This window comes from Paramisgurnus dabryanus, chromosome 4, assembly GCF_030506205.2.
Source record: "Paramisgurnus dabryanus chromosome 4, PD_genome_1.1, whole genome shotgun sequence".
In the NCBI taxonomy this organism is placed as follows: domain Eukaryota; kingdom Metazoa; phylum Chordata; class Actinopteri; order Cypriniformes; family Cobitidae; genus Paramisgurnus; species Paramisgurnus dabryanus.
The window spans coordinates 15242405-15263393 of NC_133340.1; the positions used below are offsets into that span (position 1 = coordinate 15242405).

Here is a 20989-nt window from a genome sequence, read left to right on the forward strand (position 1 = left end):
CTCAAACCTACAAAGTGGCAATGCTAACATTTTCATCATATGACCCCTTTAAATTATTGTAGGTTGGGGTTGTGGTTAGAGTTGGGGTTTGAGCTAGGATGTCTAAAAACGTAACAGAAAGTGATTCTAATCCCATCCCCAAGTAACAATAGTAAGAAAATAGGAACAAACTATGACAAAACGATACATAAAATGAAAAAAAATCAAAGTCGTATAACAGACAAAAACTATTTATAGAAATTTGTGCGAGTGACACGAAAAAGACATTCATGCTCAAGGCACGAAATAAAGCTGAATTTTGTGCCATGAACACAAAAAAAGTAATCAAATTTTTTGTGGTTATAACATGACTTTCCGTAAGACATGTGTTGGATGTACTTTCACTTAACACATGTCATTCAGCCACTCCCCTTTACTCAAGAACTACTGCCACAATTGCACATCTACACATAACATCTGACAGAAGGTAATGTAGCCTAATTACATTTCATCTGATAAAATTGTTTTTTTTTTCTTGTCTGATATCTGATTTTTTACATGATTCAAATAGAAACAAATAACATAAAAAAGTACAAAAAACTATACTTTTTATATATCTCATGTACTTTTTGTCCATAGAAATGAAAAATTTTGCATTCTTTAAGTTTAAAGCTTGGTTGATACAATGCATTGTAAAATCAACAAACAAAATGAAAAAGATTATATTAATTCTTTTATTTTTATTACTGAAATTATTTTATTTTTTGTATTTACATACTTAAAATTTTGGTGGAAGCAGTAGATCTTCTGTGTTTTTACCACCTACTGTAGTATATTGATTTGCTATGCAGGGTCTAGTTAGAGATTGTTTCTGTTTAGTTTTAAATTATTATTAAGTTTAAATTTATTTAATTTTGGTTATATTTTGGGATAACCAGCTTGTTTTTATTTTAGTTAACTATTCATGTGTGTGTCGATGTATTGTTTTTTTGCCATTCTTTATGCCTCTGAAGAAACCTACTTAATTTTTGGTTACTGTGTTTTTCTTAAAATAGCTTAAGTGGTGTATGGTTACTATAGAGATAAAATTGTACATTTGTGGATAATGAAGATTTACCTTAAATACCACCCCTCCTTAAAAAAAATCATTTGTGAAATAGAATGAGATTTTCCTATTAAAACTATAACCAATTTCCTTTTTGTAGTGGGTTTCAGGTATTATTTGAATAGGAATCCACTTGAATCAATCACATACCAGTAGGCACCATATAGCCATATAATACATTTTTACCAATAAATCCATTACATTTCCATTGTGTTTTGGGCGGGGTTCTATTGTTCACGCACACGCATGCACAAAAGCACGCACAAACCCTCCCTGACTCTTCCTTAACTTCCTTAACTAAGCGATCTCACACCAAATGAAAAGTATAGATTTTTCATTTTCTCTGTCATGTATCTCAAGGTGACATCTATTTACTGTTTAGCCATTATGCCAATCTTTTATATGACAATGTCTTCTATGATCTTTGACTGATCATAGCACTCATTCTACACTCTATTAGCATAGCCTACTTTAGGTTAATATGGTTCTATATATGAAGAGTTTGGTTCCAAACACAATAAATCCATTTTGACTTATTTGGGTAAAAATGTGTTTTCTTATACCAAGAAAGTGAGAAGATGAAAACCACTATTTTCTGTTACAAACTTTCAAATACCATCTGTAGGCTATAATTACATAAAAAAATTAAACTCCATAATTTGATTTTCAAAGATTTATTATAAAAACTGGTTATTTTTTCTGCAAAATGCAATAAATCCATGACAATTTTTTTTACAATAAATCTATTGAATCAATATGTGACCAGTCACAGAAAGTAGGGACACAAGATCTGGGGAATTTTAAGTTATTCACCGATTCTGAAAGTGTGGTTTCTAAGCTTTCCAACGATGTGTAACACATGGAAATCTGATACGATTTGGAGAAGTTGTGGTCATTTGAATGTAGGAACTCAGAAAAACTCAAACCGAGAAAATAGAGACGGAATCTTTTTTCCAGCTGGGGGAGACAATAGGGGTAATTTACATCTCATTTAGCTAAGCCTTACCCCCTGTAAAGCCGTTTTGAGATACAGATGTTCTAGCATCATATGAAGTATTTTGTGACAGAAGTCCGGATGACAACATGCAAAAATAAACAGGATTTTGTACCTTTGTGTTGATCACAAGTCGAATCCAGTCTGTTTCAGATGTGTGAATCATCCAATGACCATTTTTGTCCACAAATGCGTATAATCCATGAAATATAGATATATAGTCTATTATTCACATCAGATTTCGCATGAACGTCTGACGTACGACGCGGCTGACTGTTATCTGTTGCTCCCCAACTTTTTTTGTGCCCGAGCTTCGTTTACAGTCTGGGGAAACGCACGCTGTAAGTTTGAAAAAAACTTAGCAAACATGTCTGAGGAACAGGTCAGCCACATCACTTCAGTCACGTGACTTCAAGCGGTTCACAACAGAACCGGAAGAGAAGACAATGCTGAATAAAGTCATAATTTTTGCTATTTTTGGACCAAAATGTATTTTTGATGCTTCAACACATTCTAACTGACCCACTGATGTCACATGGACTACTTTGATGATGTTTTTATTACCTTTCTGGACATGGAAACCGTACATAGATTTTCAATGGAGGGACAGAAAGCTCTCGGACTAAATCTAACATTAAAACATCTTAAACTGTGTTCCGAAGATGAACGGAGGTCTTCCGAGTTTAGAACGACATAAGTGTAAGTCATTAATGACATTATTTTCATTTTTGGGTGAACTATCCATATTAAGTAGCCACGCTGTTCCCTTTGGAGGCGGGGGCAAAAACAAAAGCCGCTTATTCAGTATGTAAATACACACAGACAATGACGCCCCCTGCTGCACACTAGAATCTCCGGAAAAACATGCCGATTTCAACCGCAAAATGTAAGCTTTTAAATATACAAAACTGCTATCTCAAAAAAAGGCTTCTTCGTGATATAATATATAACATATTCTGCAATAAAACGAAAATCAAAAATTTTGAAAATTATGGGTCACATATTTAAATGTGCATTCATCTTTGCCATGTTATATTAATTTAGTTGACTAGTGGTATACACTGATTAAAAACCAATATAGAATAAGTCAATGGGGCAAAACAGCCACGAACAGTAAATGAGGGAAACAAATTTTTTAACTCTTTTACCGCCAGCGTTTTTAAAAAAAGTTGCCAGCCAGCGCCAGCGTTTTTCATGATTTTCACCAAAGTTTAATGCCTTCCAGAAAATGTTCTTCTTTAAATATATAAACATACAATATACCAAATGAAAGAACAGACCCTCTGCCTTCAAACAAAAAAAAAACGTTTCATCCTACCTTCAGTGGTTCTTTTGCAATCAGCTTTTGAATATGGGAAGGTTTCTGCAAAAACACCACATTTTGAGCAAAAAGCAGAGATAATTCCATTTTTATGACGGACTTTTCATAGAGATCCCACCATTCAGAGCGATCTTTAAAACAGACACGGACATGCAGCCGCTTGCCCTAGGGCAATACTTCCGGGATTAAAAAGTTGCGCCACCTGGTGGATAATAGTGGTATTGCGGAAAGACGGAAATTCTCGTCATTGGCGGGGAAGCGTTTTCTCTTAATTGATGAGATATATCGTCAATGGCGGGGAAAGAGTTAATACTGCACAATAACTAGCAATGCATCAAAGCCATTCTTGTTAGTAATTTTTACATGGCCAAGACTGTGATATAAGATTTTTTTTTAATCCAGTCTACAGTCGCTTTATTTATTGAAAATATGTTTTTTTATGTTTTCTTCATGAACATAACGAAAGGATTGTGGGTCCCCTGGGAACAGTTTAAAAACCACTGATTTAAAGCAGGGGCCGCAAGATGGTGCCAGGGGGGCCCCAGTTTTATGAGATTTTATAAAATACATTAATTTCATGACTTCTGTGTAATTAAACCAAAACAAATATAAGGCTACTAACCAACAGGACTACTTTGAATCATTTTATATGTTTTGTTTAATAAAAATTTTACATTTTAGCACAAATTTGTCATACATTTTCTTTGGGGGGGCCGCAAATAAATGCACTGGGCCACACGCTAAAAAGGTTTGAGAACCACTGATTTAAAGCACTGCCCTTATTGTTTACAGTGTGTGGAATTTTGCTCTGTGATTTGTTGAGCGGATTTATTGCATTATGCAGAGAAGGAAGAGTGGCATTATCACGTTTGGGAAAAGGGATAAAAGATGACAGAATAACACGTGGATGTCAGATATTGCGTAACATAAAGAATTTACTTTTTAATACTGACCTGATACAATACTGATTTTGATGGTAACGATTTATAAAAAAAAAATTGTTTATTGCGTTTATTGCACCAATGCATGCTATTGGATTGGCAATCCAAAACAAGCTACTGTCCTCAGTGGAAAAACCTGTGCCCATCTCCTCACGTCTCTTCTCACTGCACCTGCACACAAACTGTGGCCCAGTTACATAGCCACTTACGCCCCTACACTAACTTCTAATTTAGATATAAAGGAATCATTTTACAATCAACTTAGTGCCATTGTTCAGAAGACCCCCTCAACTGAACGTTTGATGATCCTTGGTGACTTTAATGCCAGAGTGGGTGGTAACTCTAGGGCATGAATATGGTAACATGAATGACAACGGTCAGTGCTTACTGGAACTTTGTAGCACCCACAAACTTTGTGTCCCCTCTTCAGTCTTTCATGGCTCAAGCTCTTCCAAGGTCATCTGGCGTCATCCACGTTCTAAACGCCCTTATACGTTGCAAACTAAGGATGGTTCCAAGCTAGTTTCATTTTGCCAGGCCCAAGCCTACTCCTCGTCTGGATGTTTCTGCAACCAATGCCCCTGCATCGCAGCTTGTGTTCCAAGAACTACTTGCCTCCAGCTTTGAGTTACCACCTCCTCATGCAGACATCTCGGCTGCCTGGCAGCACTTCCACTCTGTTACCACAAAGGCTGCATTCTCCATCTTTGGAAAGTGATCCAGGTCTTAGCCTGGCTGGTTCAAAACCCATGCCAGCCTGCTCCTACCTGCAATTGACTCTAAGCATTCAGCCAGATTGTCCTATCTGCAGCATAACACTCGCTCAAATAAGGCAGCATTGAAGCAGGGATGCTGCAATGTACAACGGGTCACTCGCATAGACATGCAGGCTTATTGGAGCACACCGTGTGACCATATTGAGTCAAGTGCATCTATTGGAAACATCGAGAAGTCTGTGAAGGTCTGAAAGAAGCCTTGGGCCCAGTCCCCAAAAAATCCTATCCACTCCACTCCCTATCAGGTGAACTTCTGACTGATTTGGAATCTCAATTGGCGAGATGGGCAAAGCATTAGAGCCTTCTCTATGCTCAGCCTGTCACAGCCAACACACTGGCAATAACTGCTGCTGTACCTGAACTCCCCCCTATGTCTGATCTGGATGCAGATATTACCATTGAGGAAGTCAAATCTGCAATTAAAGCACTGAAAAATAACAAGTCTCCCAGAGCTGACGGTCTCCCCCCTGAGGCTTATAAGGCAGGTGGAGGTGTTCTTGCCTCTGTCCTACATCATCTGATTGTGATGTGCTGTAACATTGGATATCTCCAAGATGTCCTTAGAGATGCCAACATCATCACCATTTATAAGAACAAGGGGGAACATGCAGACTATAACAACTTCAGAGGAATATCTCTACTCAGTCTTGCTGGCAAGATATTTACAAGTACTATTCTACCCCATCTACAAATTCTTGCTGACTGTATCCTCACAGAAAGCCAGTGTGGTTTTTGTGCTTGCCGCTCCATAGCAGACATGGTGTTCTGTGTCCGTCAACTACAGGAAAAGTATATTGAACAGCATTAACCTTTGTTCTTGGTGTTTGTTGACTTGACCAAGGCCTTTGACTATGTTAGTCGATCTGGACTTTTCCTCATTCTACAAAGACTTGGCTGCCCTCCAAAGTTACTGAAGGTGGTTACTGAGTTTCATGAGGGCATGAAGGCAACTGTACAGTCTGAAGGCCCTCGCTCTGAAGAGTTCCAGATAAGGTGTGGGGTAAAACAAGGATGTGTCCTTGCTCCTACCCTCTTTGGAATTTTCTTCTCTGCCGTACTACGCCTTGCCTTCCCGGATGACTGCTACACACCCACAGTTCAGGAAAACTGTTCAATTTGGCCAGGCTGCGGGGGAAGAGTAAAGTACGCCATGTTCTGGTGAGCTGCTTAAAGCTGATGATGCTGCCTTTGTTGCCCACTCAGAGGCAGATCTACAACTACTCTGCTCATCTTTTGCAGCTGCATGTCTAGACTTTGGTTTGAAGATTAGTCTTAAAAAGACAAAAGAACCCTACAGTATACATTAACAACACAGGTTTATCTGTGGTAGACAAATTCACCTGGGTTCCACTGTATCAAGCAACAATTACCTTGATGCATAGCTTGACATGCGCATTGGGAGAGCATCGTCAATGTTTGGGAAATTAAGTAAGCGTGTCTGGCACAACAAGTACCGTTCATTGCTCCTCAAATTCCGTGTTGACCATGCATGTGTACTTAGCACCTTACTATATGCAAGTGAGACACGGACAACATATAGGAGCCACGAACATCGCCTTAACATCTTCCATTTTCGCTGCCTTCACTCCATACTGGGTGTATGCTGGAAAGACCATGTGCCAAACCTTGTCACACTTGAGAAAACTGGTTCCAGTGACCTGTACTACATCCTTTGTGAACGCCATCTCCGCTGGACTGGGCATATGTATCGAATGGATGACACCCGCCTCCCAAAAATATTGCTATATGGCGAGCTGGCAAATGCCCCAGCAAACATAGTCGCCCCCATCTATGTTTTAAAGACGTCATTAAGAGAGATCTTCAGGCCTTCTCCATTAATTTGGACAACTGGGAGGCACTTGCAAATAACAGACCTAACTGGCACACAGCAATAAAAAAAGGCCGAAGGGTATCTCAGATCATTCAAATCATTTCCGGAAGAGAGACGCTCAAAACGGGAAGCAGTTTGTCGTACTTGACATGAACGGTCATAGTAGTAGTAGTAGGGGCCAAACTCTTCATATTTTGATCTGAAAACTACGTAAAGAAATGAAAGTGAATAATTTGGCATGTATCAGACCTTTGGTCCCATTTTTGAGATGTTCTATCAAATGACACCATATTATATCGTGTGCAGTTTTTGTCTTTTAATATCCTATTTGCCTTTTAGAGCACTTTCAGTTGTGTAGAAGTGCCAACATTTAGATTAGTTTGGATATACAAACTTTCACTCATGCTTAAGAAGGACAAATGATAAATGTAAAAGTCAGGTGAATGTAAACTCTATGCAAACTTTTTAAACTCTACATTTTTACACACTCTATGTTTTGCATGTGGGTTTATTAATTCTAAAAGGGGCAGACATGACTGGTTAAACATGTGTTAGCTGTACTTTCACTTCACACTCAATGTCATTCAGCCACTCCTCTTTACTCAAGGGCTACTGCCACCATTGCAATTCTTGTTGATTTGAGCATTTATTGACATAATGAATGTTTCAATTCTAAGAACGCAAAGAACGGACTTGTGTTCTCGTTGAGATTGGTCTTGCCAGGCAGTGCTGGGCAAGCTACTTGGAAAATGTAGTGAGCTAAGCTACCAGTTACTTCACATAAAATGAAGCTTCACTACACTGAAGCTACCCCCTGGGAAATGTAGCAAGCTAAGCTACATCAATAGTAGCTTGCTACATCCAAGCTACTTTTTTATTTTAACCAGTTTTATTATGTAATTATTTATTCAGTTTCAATTTATCATTTTGGTAATTATAGGCAATACAAGCATAATGTAAGCCTAGGTACTTCACATTTTGGGGCTGTTTGCTGGACTTATCCTACTCCCAGAATAAAATGCATGTTTGTGCTGCCTTTATTCAAAAACACCTGGCCCTGACATATCTTAACACAAGGGTCTCCAACGTGGGCCCGCAGGCAGCAGGTAGCCTGCACAGAGTCTGTGAGGTGCCCGCCAAAGCACACTATATTAATAGTTTCAATTGTAATATTTATTACATGTTTTTATATTAGCTTGGCTTGGTGACATAACCCAGTCAGAGGTAGAGCACGAGTCTTCCCAGAATGCGAGTGGTAATGTTTTGTATGAATGAAGGCTGCACAACTCGAAAATATGGAACAAACGACGTCGATTCAAATGACGCGCTTATTCTCAAATTCAGGACGACTTCAGAAATGTTTGGAAAATTGTAGCTTGTGTGGAAGCTACCTCACTACTTGATCAAAAAAAGAGCTTAGCTAATGAAAAGCTATTTAATTTAGAAAGCAGCAAAGCTACCGCCAAGCTACTGAAAAATGTAAACTACTAGCTTCGCTACTTGTAGTGAAGCTACTGCCCAGCACTGTTGCCAGGCAACCCTGGAAGAACAAACTCAGAAGGTCATGAGAACACAGAACACACTTGTGAGAATTGAGATGTGTGCGATCTTCCTGTTGGTCACCTGACCTCCCCAGATTTCCCCGCGTTAGTCTGCATCCGGTGCATCCTCGATATCAAGTACACTGTCATGACTTCTGGGTGATCGATGGTGGTGTGTGGGGTATGTGTTTGTTTATTTACCTGTGGTGACGGTTCCTCGTGTGTTCACTAACCCCGCCCGCTCATTTCGGTAATTGTTCACCGGTGGTGTCTCGTTTACCTTTCCCTTTATATTGCACGTCGTCCTGTCTCTCGTTGCGCGCTCATTTGTTTGGTCACAGTCTAGCTGCTCTGTCGTACGTTTCTATGTTTTTCTCTCCAGTTACCCAAGGTTTGGTTTACGGCATCCGGAGGCTCATCTTCGCCCGGATATACTCGCTTGTGGATTGTACTGGAACTCTATTGACTTTGTTTATTTTTCGGATCAGCTGGTTCGCTTTGTATTTAGGCGGTACACCAGTTGTCTCCGGTTTTCATCGGCTATCACCATCACCCGTGAGTGGATTATACTGATTTCACCGTTGTGGATTATATGAACTCTATTGACTCTGATTGTTTCCCGGAGCAGCTGGTTCGCTTCGTACTTAGGCGGTACACTAGTTACTTCCGGGTAGTGTCAGCTACATCTGCATCCGCAGTGGATTATATCCAGTCTGAGAACTTTGGATTTACATCTTCCATCTCCGCCTTTCACCCACCTTCAGTCGTGTGTGGTTCTGAACTATTTGACTTTACTCTCCATCTCTCCTTTTCTAAATAAACATTGTTAACTTGCATTTGACTCCAAACTATTATTGTGGCAGTACACATCTGGGTATTTTCATGCCTCCTCTGTACTTGTGTTCTTGAGAATTGCAATTGAACTTTGCCGGTTAATGATGACGTAGAGCGAGGACACAAGGACGCAAGATCGCTGAAGAACGCATATTGAGAAACAGCCACAGACACAAAAAGTGGTGACTATGTAGGCAGTCAGCAGTGATGAGCTGTTTTGACTTAACAAAAAAAAAATACAAATGCATATACTCAAAAAAGCATAGCCTACTTTAGGTTAATATGGTTCTATATATTTGGATTATTTTGACTACAGTATGTAAAGAAATGAAAATGATTCATTTGGCATGTGTCAGACCTTTGGCCCCATTTTTGAGATGTTCTGTCATCAGGTAAAATCTTGTTTACACTACTTAATCTACCAAGGATGATAAATTATGTAGGTGACCTAATGCTGTTTGTAAACTTGCTGTTGTTTAATTAATCCTCTAATAATCTTGCAGGGAAAACCAGTGTGGATATTTATTCAAAGCTGCTTCCTTGTTATATTTATAGAAACTGAATGCAAAAAATGCTTGTTTTTAATTGTGAATTTTCCCATAGGACCTGGGCTTGTGGACAGTCATGATGTTGCTGATAGTAGTGGCTGTATTCCTCATCAGGGGGGCCTTTCAGCCCCCCTGGGCAACAGCTTTCAAACCCTTATCTTCCGAGGGCTCCCTCACCCATCGACAAATCACTGAGATGGCCATTCTCCGCAAGACTGCAGAAGTGTGCCGTGACATAGCCATTGCTGAGAAGAGAACCTTCAATCTAACTGTAAGAGCAGAACTTAGGAGAGTGTTCTTTGAGGTGCAAGGGGTTTTGGATTGACCTTGAAAGCAAGCCAAATTTGCTTACTATTTCTGTTAAGACTGGATGCTTAACTGAATTTGTGAAATAATTGTATGAAAATAAAAATTCAGTAATTTATACAGTGCACACTCTCAAAAAAAAAAACAGTTTGCTGGTTTGTGGTTTTCAATGTGTGTGGTGTGCACTGCAACACATTTGTCCTAGTTGACTAAACGCAATATTGTTGCTTCGCCAGTACTGTATATGTTTGTGTATGTCAGAAATGTTTTCAACCTTATTCATTGTAATTTTATTTTTACTGATAAGACTTAGATTAAGGAGCTCTCTAATGGTAACTGTTGCTAGTAAAAATTTAATTAGATAGCTCTTTAACTCTTTCCCGTCAACATTTTTAAAAAAATGCAATTTTAACAATATATTTAACAACTTAGGTTGCAACAAAGGCATAAAAAAAATGTACACAATTAGCTTCTTCTTGCTTCTTCTTGCACACTGCCTACTAGCGATCTGCATAATGCACGTCAACGTGAACAACGATGCAGAAGTATAAAAGAAAACTGCAGCATAGCCTACGGCATACATGCTACAGCATAGGTCTTATGAGGAAAGTATAAATCTGGTTTTAACTTTTTTTTCTTGTTAGTTCTGGAAAAACAAGTCAGTAAACACTATTACCTCTTTCGATTTTCTGAACCGCACATACAGAAGAGAGACCCTAATGCACATGAATATGTCATAAGCAAATAGCTGTTCAGATGTACAACCGCATTTATTAAAAGGTGTGAGACTGGAAATTTTCTTTTCACACAGCAGATGATTTTCACAGTTCTTATGTATAAATGTGCAACCACAGTCAAGCCTGTATTCTATGGCTTGCTTGCACATGACATCACGTCACTGCTAGAGGTTGGAATCGTTTGGAGCCTTCTATTTTGTTTCAGAATTGATTCTAAGGGTAACCATTCAATTCAGAAATTATTCTTTACTTACTAATTAGGATATTTATGACACCATTATGTCACATTTGCACTTAAAGTCAAAAAGTTGTATTTCTCATTCCATTTGTTGCAGTACTGATTCAATCCACAGGTTCCCTTTCTGTCGTCCACTCGACGTTCTGTCTGGTCTGCCTTGTGTGTAAAACATAAATTAAATTGCAATGAAATTGCACATATGGTATTTGCATACCACACTTACTTGTATAAAAGGAGACGTGTGCACCATTCAGATGCTCTTGTTCTTCGGAGCTCGCTGGTCGGATCTCTCTTTTCTCCAGCTGAAATCAAAGATTCTCTTTCACTGTTGGCTTGACGGCGTGGCAGCGGATTCGGCTTGTAACACCATCCTCTGGCCGCTTTAGCAGTATAGTCAGAGTTTGTCTAAAAAAAAAACGAATTTCCACACAGAGATGGCATCCTTTTAAGGATGGCTTTTTGTCGCTGTGTTCATGGATGTGGCAGGTTTCTCTCTTCTGCTGACGGACACGATCGCTGTCTTGGCTATCTGTAAGTGCTGAGGCGGCGTTCGTAGAGGGGATATGTTCTCATTTCAAGGACATGTCTATGAAGACGTTGCGGTCACGGCTGTCATCTTTCTATGTGAAGTTGGCAGTCACCTTGTGTGCCTCCCATGCTGGCGGATCAGCTATTAAATCAGTGCCTGTCAGTTTGGCGAGCAGCGCAGGTGATATGGGGACCAGTGCGAGCGATTCGTTGCCAGATAGATACCTGCAACCCACTCGCCCCCAGCTACGCCCGTCTTCCCCCATCAGCTCGGAACAAGAGGCAGAAGATGAGTTATCTGTTGCTGCAGTTGTGGCAGCCGTGCTCGCTCAGTGCACTGCCTTTGCTCAAGCGCTCAAGGCTGGATGAATGGTTTCTAGGCTCCGGCCGTGACTCTAAGTCACACTCCGCTCCAGTGCCATTCTTTTTTGAGGGTGTACGTCTTTGAAAGCATAATTCTCGGCTGGGGGCTCAGTCGTTCACACCTACCTCGATGGTGGGGCAGCTAAGGGCTATGTCGAGGTACCCCAGGTGGAGCATGACATCACATTGCATTCATGCCCGCAGGCTGCCACTTGGCGGGACCAATCAAGGCTCCCTTCCAAAGCCTGTACGTTTTCTTTGGCACTCGTGTCAAGAGATAACACAGTGGTGGGTCACGCTGCCTCTGCCCTGCATGCTATGGCCATCCTGCAGGTCCACCAGGCCAAGGCATTGAAAGTACTGCACGAGGGTAGGTCCACCCTAGAGATTATGAACGAACTCCGCACCGCCACTGACCTCGCTTTTTGGGCGAAGAAGGTGATGCCACGAGCTCTGGGTCATTTAATGTCCAAGAAAAACATCTCTGGCTCAATCTTGCATAGATGAAGGATGTCAAGAAGGTTTGCTACTAGGGAGGTTTTTGCTCTTCAGTTCTCCATGGTGAAGCTGGAGACAGAGGCCATTAAGCACATCTTGCCTTGGCATGACCCAACCGCCTTTTGCTGTGTCTGCTCACAAGCAGCCAAAACCTCCTGATGTGCTGGCCCTACCTTCCAAGGGGCCCTGACAGTCCAAGCCCAATGTGGAAACTTCATGTCTCTACTCTTCCTCGACACAGACCGTTTGCTTTTGAGGGGAAGGCATATCAGTACAGCGTCCTCCCTTTTGGTCTGTTCCTGCCCCCTGTGTCTTTACAAAGGTCGCGAAGGGGGCCCTAGTGCCTCTCAGGCAGCAGGGGATTTCTCAATTACCTCGACGACTTATCCTTAGCCTGGTAATACCATCCTCTGCTAATTTGCCAGACTTTATAGACAGAGTCTGTCTGGGCATAATTGATTAGCAATTACCCTTCTTATGGGGGGCTTGTCTGAAGTTTAAAATCATTGGTGTAAATGTAAGCCAATTACATAACATTTGGTTATAACGTGTGTCATGCGTTGTCTCAGCCGCATCGAACTTCTGCTGCAAACACATGTATGGTCCAAAAACAAATCCATCAAGCGAAATACTGGAGTGAACATGACTGTGACTGACTTTTTCAGATTATGTAAAGTAATTTAGAGCTAGTTGAACACTACTCTTACGGTGTCTTTCCACTCACATCTAAGTGGAGGAACCCTGTTACTCCTCGCAAACTCAAAAACTCTTCCACCAGACAGCCGTAACCACAATGTAAGTTCAATTAAATTTCCTACCTTATTTTCTGGTTAATCAGGAACATCAGCAAAGAATGATTGCGCACGCATCCTCCACCATTAACTGTGAACAATGAAATATGAAATTCCCCTCCATGATTTCTTGATCACTGTGCACAACAAGCTGTACAGCCTACAGACCGAGTTTTGCTGCCTCTTTAACCTGATCCTCCATGAGAGCAAGCAAGGGACACAATCACAACTATCGCATTGCAAGTTTCTCGCTGATGATTGGTAATAATTGATTAAGCAAACTTCTCCCAAAACCTGTCGGGAGTAGGGCAACAACATCTCCATGCTGCTAACAAACACTCTTTTTGTTCGGGCTTCAGTTGGCAAATGCCAGGAATATTCTTCACAGCAGAGCGAATAGCATTCTGTGCCTCCATGTCCATTGTAAACTACAATCTTACATTCTGCGCTTAGCGTCTACGTCACGGCTCTCAGCCCACCCTCTGTTCGCTGATTGGGCCGGCTGTTTTGTGACTGGAGGAAAACAGTTATAATTGGAGATATTTCAGATTTAGTACAGAAGTGTAATGGAATTTAGTGGAAGTACAAAGTCTAAAGTAGTCAGGTTAGCTCATCCTTGCTCACTTGCGAGAATGGATTTATGTCCACAGAGACCTACTGTTACACCATCTAAACCATCTGGGTCTTTGGGTCAACTGGGAAAAGAGCAAGCTTTCCCCTATTGCAAAGTGTCTCTTCTCGGGATCAAATTGGACACGGTGTCAATGATAGCACGTCTCACCAACAAGTGTGCTCAGTCAATGTTGATGTGTCTGAGATCTCTCACTTTAACATTGGCTATATGCCCAAGTTCCCTGGTGGGCAGGGCACATGGGCACCCGTCATGTTCTTTTAACACCATAGGGCTGACGCACTCTCAGCCCTTGGTAAAATCCTTTATTCCTCACGGCCAGTATTCCTATAGGACGGGTTTCAAGGCATACGGTAGTCACCACAGATACCTTGAAACTGGTCTGGGTGCGATATGCAATGGGCATGGAGTTTCAGGGCAGTGGACGGGTCCTCACCTACATTGGCACATCAATTGTCTATAGATGTTGGCTGTCCTGATAGCGATAAGATGTTTTCTTCCCATCTTGCAGGACGAACATGTGCAGGTCTGGTCAGACAGCACTGCTCACGCTGCATGCCTGATGCCTACTGTTGTGGAATCAACAGAGAGTCAGGTATATGCGGGCCACACACATCCAGGGCAACCTCACTCATGCAGCCGACGCGCTCTCACGACAAGTCACGCCCTGCGGAGAGTGGAGACTCCACCCTGACATGGGTTTGCTTCACCGGACTTCAAACATTGCCCGCTATGGTTTTCCCTGACCGAAAGTGCTCAGTGCTAAATTGAAAGAAAGTGGCACTCAAAAGACAATTTATAGATGGAGTCTCAGTTGCAAGACAAACTGAGGCTGAAGCAGTTCACCAACGCCCTGATAAGGATAACAGTGATACCAAACCCAAGTTCAGTGCTGCCCTAAAACAATCTATTGTTAAATTGTTAGTAAATAGCTCAACTGTCTCTTTGACACAAGTTCAGAAGTAAACACAGTCACCAAGTCCTTCTATGATAAATACCTACATAAGCAACAGATCAAACCACTCTATAACCTTCTGGAAGTTGAAGGGGCCAATGGTCAATCTGTGCCCTAACTTGGATAATTCCCAATCATAATCACCTTCCCAAAACAGTTCCTTGGCGCTGAATATGAAGTCCCAAATTTGGCCTTGGTTGTTCCAGACAGCGGCACTTCAAGGTACCAGTTACTTGTTTGTACAAACACACTCGATGTAGTGTATGGTATGTGCAGAGAGAAAAGTTCAGCAAGCTGCCACCCTGTCCCAAACCGCTACAGAACAGTGCTGATAATACTTAAACTGAGACAAGAATAAAGTCATGACAGTAACATCTGGCTGGTGAGGATGCAAGGCAGAGACAGAAAACTCATTCCAACAGGAGGAACAGTTTATTTGGAGGGAGTATCATCAGTTTCATACTGAGAGTACTCTCTCTTCTCTGCCTGGAGGACTGCTAGTAAAGCTGTCTCATTGATCCACCGGGCAAACTACCAGTTGTGGTCTCAAATGAGTCTGAACACGATATTATTATCCCAGCTAAGAGTGTGATTGCTAAGCTCAGTGCAATCCAGTTTATCCTGTCTCATAAACAGAGTGTGACCAATCCAGCTGAACCAGAACCCTTCAAGGCAGCTGACCTAGCCTTTGACTTTGGTGAGTCCCTTCAGAATGAAAGACAGAATTTTTCAAAAATTGAATAGAATGCCTGAGGTCTTCGCCCAGAAACACTGACTTTTGAAGGACAGACAAAGTCAAGCATCACATCAAACTGTCCGATGAAACACCATTCAAACTCGATACACCTGCACAATGTAGAAGCCGTTCGTCAACATCTTCAAGAGCTTCCCGATGCTGGGGTGATTCGTGAAAGTGAGTCTCCATTCTCCTCTCCAATTGTTGTACTCAGGAAGAAGAATGGGCAATTACGTCTCTGTATTGACTACAGGAAATTGAACCTCCAGACGGTGAAAGACGCCTATGCACTTCCAAGGATGGATGACACCTTCGCAGCACTCTCTGGTTCCAAGTGGTTCAGCGTCCCCGATTAATAGTCTGGCTACTATCAAGTTGAAGTCACCAAGGCTGACAGGCCAAAGACCACCTTCGTATGCCCACTAGTTTTCTGGGAGTTCAACCGCATGCCTCAGGGAGTGACACATTTCTCAAGTATCTTCCAGAGACTGATGGAAAAATGCATGGGAGACATGAATTTGAAGGAAGTTGTTGTTTTTCCCCTGATGACTTGATAGTTTTCTCAAAAACCACCAAGGTTCTTAACTGCCTGAAGGAGTATGGGCTCAAGTTGTCCCCGGAAAAGTGTAGATTCTTCCAGTCCTTAGTCCGTTACTTAGGACATGTGGTCTGAGAGCATGTCTTGTAGATCGACCCGGAAAAGATTGCAGCGCTAAAGACCTGGCCAGTCCCTCAACATCTGAATGAGTTGAAAGCCTTCCTTGGATTCTGTGAGTACTATAGAAAGTTCATTAAAGACTGTTCAAGTATAATGAAACCTTTGAATGGCTTAACAACTGGCTACCCACTTTTAAGGAAGCACTCAAGGTCCAAGAAAAGAAGTGGCCAATACTACCATCCCAAAGAACCATTTCTGAACCGATGGACTCCCACCCACCAGCAGGCATTCGAGATGATCACTGGCCTTCGCAAATTCTTCACTTCCTTACATCCTTCACACGGATTTTGATACAGGGTTAATCAAATAACTGTGTGAAGTTACAGGCATACAGAAAATTCGAACATTTCTGTACCACCCAAGGGGCAACCCGGAGGAACGTTTTAACCACACTCTGTTAGACATGCTTGGCACTCTGGAAACCAGGATAAGTCGCACTTTAAGGAATATGTTAGACCTTTGGTGCATGCGTATAATTGTACCAGAAGTGAAGTGACTGGGTTCACACCCTATGAATTAATGTTTGGATTCAACCACATCTGCCAGTCGACCTTGCATTTGGTTTACCTGTCAAAGAAGAGCAACAGAATTCACACTCTCAATATGTAAAGCACCTCAAATATCGCCTCGAAGAGAGCTACAAAATAGCTACAAGGAGTGCTGCCAAGGTAGCTGAAAAGAACAAAAGAAGTGTCACAGGAGTGACGATCTTTTAGGCGGAACCAAAAATTGGGAAAGTTTGGTTCCGCCCGGATGTTTCCGCCCAGACCGGTAAGAGAAAACACCGGACATCCGGTAGCGCCGCGAACGCTGTAATCAGCCGAATTACATACAGCTGAGTGTCATTAAGAGGAGCGCCGGGTGATTGGACGATGGCAACACTCAGGAGAGTATTTGAGAGCAGTTTAAACCACAGTTGGGGTGCTTATTATTCCTGTTGGTGGTGTGTATCGTAGTGCTGGGTTGGGCTCACCGGGTATGCTGTTTTGGATTGTTGCATTTGCTCTCTCTCTCGTTTGGATTATAGCCTTACATTGAGGAAGATACCGAAGACCTTATAGGTAGAAGAATTAAACGAATACTGACTTTGGATGAAAGCAACGAAGGAAGGAAAGACGCACCATTGTGAGTATACGATTGTGGAAAAGTGGTGTTGGTGGCTGAAAACCATTTTGTCTATGCATCTAGAGTCCTAGCAGTGTGAGATAAATCTTGGGGAGCGTGGGACGAAGAAAGTACAGCAGCTGTGAGTAACGGAGTCTCTTTATGGATGTGTTGTACATATATTTGACCTGTATATCTCTTTGAGTGTTTTTGGAAGAGAGCGGGTGGCCCTACCCCTGAACCGGCGCGGTGGGTGAGCCAAAGGGTCTTTGTGCTGAAACAGCTCCAGTGACGAAAACAAACACTAGGCCAAGTTACCATCTCCATATTCTTCGTCCAGAGTGAGGTGAAGGAAGACGGGCGTCTATTGTGTGCACTGAGCGTGGTGGGTGAGTCTGGGATGTAGAAATTTTCACTTGGAGTGGTGCTGTGTAATGCTGTGTATTGCAGTGAGATTGCTGTGTCTTGTCTGACGTACCCCCGCCTCCAGTCACTCGTTCTTGAGACGACGAAGAGGAAGAACGGTTCTAGAGTAAAAACCTGTACATGAATATGCTGTGAGTGTGTTTCAGTCTTAAAATCACGGAGTGGCGTCTCGAAGTATTTTCCCAGCCAAAACGCTCGGCGGACTTGAGTTTAGGAGTGGCGGTGAAGAACTGTGCTATTGACGGTGTGTGAGTATTGCCTATATATTGCTACCTTACCTGTGTCCTTTTATCATCACAGAGTTGGAGGCGAAGGAGATCCGCCGCCCCGAGGTCTCGACGAAAGGGCGCCCCGGTCCAGTTTTCGATCGACCAACGGGTCTCGAGGAAAGGGCAGCGCTCGACCCGGTGTGCCGGCGTGACGTTCTCGCCCCTCTGTAGACCAACGAGCTCGCCGAGAGGGTTTTTGGCCCCCGGCGTCACATAGGAAAACACTGTCTAGCTGACGCACCGCGCAGCCAGTTACCGTAAGTCCGCCACCCTGTTAAAGTAACATATGACCTGTCAAAACTGCCAAATCAACAGGGAAGAGGAGTGTGATGTGAGAGCTGTGCAGAGAGCCATACCTACCTCGAAGCGGTAGTCAGCAGTCATCTGCGGAGAGAGAGAGAGAGAGAGCCAGCGTGAGCACTGAGATACTGAACTGTGCAGAGAGCCATACCTACCCAAAGCTGTAGTCAGCGCAGAGGTGAGAGAACCATTGGAAAATCGATTCATTGTGCCTTGTGTCCCAGCAGTCATCTGTGGAGAGAGAGAGAGAAAGAGCCAGTGTGAGCACTGAGATACTGAACTGTGCAGAGAGCCATACCTACCCAAAGCTGTAGTCAGCGCAGAGGTGAGAGAACCATTGGAAAATCGATTCATTGTGCCTTGTGTCCCAGCAGTCATCTGTGGAGAGAGAGAGAAAGAGCCAGCGTGAGCACTGAGATACCGAACTGTGAAGAGAGCCATACCTACCCTAAGCTGTAGTCAGCGCAGAGTCCTCTGTGGAGAGAGAGAGACAGAGTCAGCGTGACCGCAGAGATATTAAGCCGTTCAACAAAGCCCAACGTACCAGAAGCTGTAGTCAGCGACGAGATGAGAGAAACCATTGGAAACCGATTCACAGTGCCTTTGTGTCCCCAGCAGTTACCTGTGGAGGAGTAGAGAGAACCCGTGTGAGTGCTAAAGGAACGACAAGGAAGGAAATCCATACTTACCAAGAGCCGCAGTCGGTGAAGAGGTGAGAGAACCCTTGGAGGTCGATCCACCGTGTCCTCGTGTCCCGGCTGTAGTCTGTGGAGAAAGAGAGAACAGGGAAGGAGAGTGAGTCAACAAGCAAGGAGCTGTGTGAGATAGGCGGTGGACCGCCTCGAGCTAGCTACAGGTACACGGAGAAGAAAAAGTCTATACCAACACTGATTTCGATCTTTCTGCCTCCAGGAAGGAAGAGGAGCGCGCCACGGGCAGAGGGAACCAGAGGCGGGAGCCCGTTTCCCCGACGCAACCCCCACCCCCCTGTCACTCCCTTGCTCGTGGCCCCTTGGAGGACAGATCTGGGCATTTAGTTTTAATTTCCCTTTCCCCAATCCCCAGTACCTTTTTAATATTTAAATAAATAAAGAATATTTTTATACTTACCTGTTCCTCGTTGTTGTTTGGTCATTGGGTTGGTTTTGGGGACCTCCTCGAGGTGGGAATTGAGAAGGGGCGTGGCTTAACCACTAACAGCCAGCCCCTGGCTTGTGACAGATTTTGGCGTAGTCGGCAGGGATCCCACCTCGAGTTGAGTAACCAGACTAGCCCAATGACCGACAACGCGGGGCCCGCAGCCCAACCCCGTGCGGTGCCTGTCTTTATGGGTAGCCCTTGGGTCCAAAAGTATGGAGGGATAGAGTCGGGAATACGACTAACGGAATGGAAGGCCCAGTTGGAGTATTTAGCCGACCTGCAAAGCCTTACTGTAGCCCAGCGGCTCCAGTTCGTGTTAAACTCCCTAGAGGGAGAAGCGCGGCGAGAAGTACAGGCCGCCCCTGAAGCTGTCCGAGCCAGTGCCCAAACTATATTTCAGTTCCTTACCGAGCAATATGGTGACCACACCCCCGTAGCTGTCCTCCGTTCCCAATTCTTCAATAGTAAACAAGGCCCCCGACAACCCATTAGAGCTTTTGCCCTGAGACTGCGAGAGCAGTTCACCCGGCTACAGGCCCGCCGCGACCATGGATTGGGAGATGGCGAGACTTTGCTGCGCGACCAATTCCTCCTGGGGATGAAAGAGGGCCCCGTGAGACAGAGTTTGAGGGTCCAGTTTCGCAGAGACCCCGACCTCACATTTGAAGATCTAAGGAAGGAGGCGTTAGCCTTAGAGGGCGACGAGGTCGAGGTGAGTGAGACCCCAGTATGTGCAGCGGTAAACGAGAGTGTGCCACCACCACCAGAACGCACGGATTGGAAGCAGGCTCTAAAAGTAGAACTGATGAAGGATGTCCGGGAGCAGATGTCAGAATTATCTAAAACGCTTCTGGGAGAGCTGCGCCAAGGTAGGGCGCGGGAGGAGCCAAGGCCGGCATCCCGAGAGCGAGTATACTCGGAGAGGAGCCGAGAGCCGCCGGGACGCCCAAACCGTTATAAGCGACCCCGTTTTGAATGGGATGACCAGGGACGACCAATTTGCAATCGTTGTGGTGAGCCTGGACATTACAGTCGTCAGTGTGGGCCTCGCAGGGCATCTGAAGGGGGTTTTTAGGACGACCGGCCACAGTGGGTCGTGTGGCCGGGACCCCTCGAGAAGACCCGGGAAGAAGGGACAGCTCTAGGCAGCAGATGATCGGGCATAGCCCGGTGGCAGAAGTAAGAGTGTGTGGCAAATGGATTTCAGTGCCTGGTAGACACGGGCTCACAGGTAACGATGTTCGCAGAAAGCCTCTCCAAGGAGATATTCGGACAGGAAGGAACACGAGGAACGGAGGCCCCCTGGCTGACGTTGAAGGGCGCTAACGGCCTAGAAATCCCCTACATTGGCTATCGCCTGGCGGATCTTGAAGTGCATG

The 20989-nt window shown here is 43.6% G+C and overlaps 1 protein-coding gene across 1 annotated transcript in view; it reads left to right on the forward strand.

The window, feature by feature from the left end:
- The first annotated feature begins 419 nt into the window (after positions 1 to 419).
- Positions 420 to 20989, forward strand: part of LOC135785976 (von Willebrand factor A domain-containing protein 7-like) — a 49257-nt gene continuing 28687 nt past the window's right edge. Inside the window, exons 1-2 of the mRNA XM_073814259.1 lie at positions 420 to 466; positions 9926 to 10141. Of these exons, the coding sequence (XP_073670360.1) occupies positions 9947 to 10141 (195 nt within the window). The 5' untranslated portion in view covers positions 420 to 466; positions 9926 to 9946. The remainder of the gene's footprint in view (positions 467 to 9925; positions 10142 to 20989) is intronic.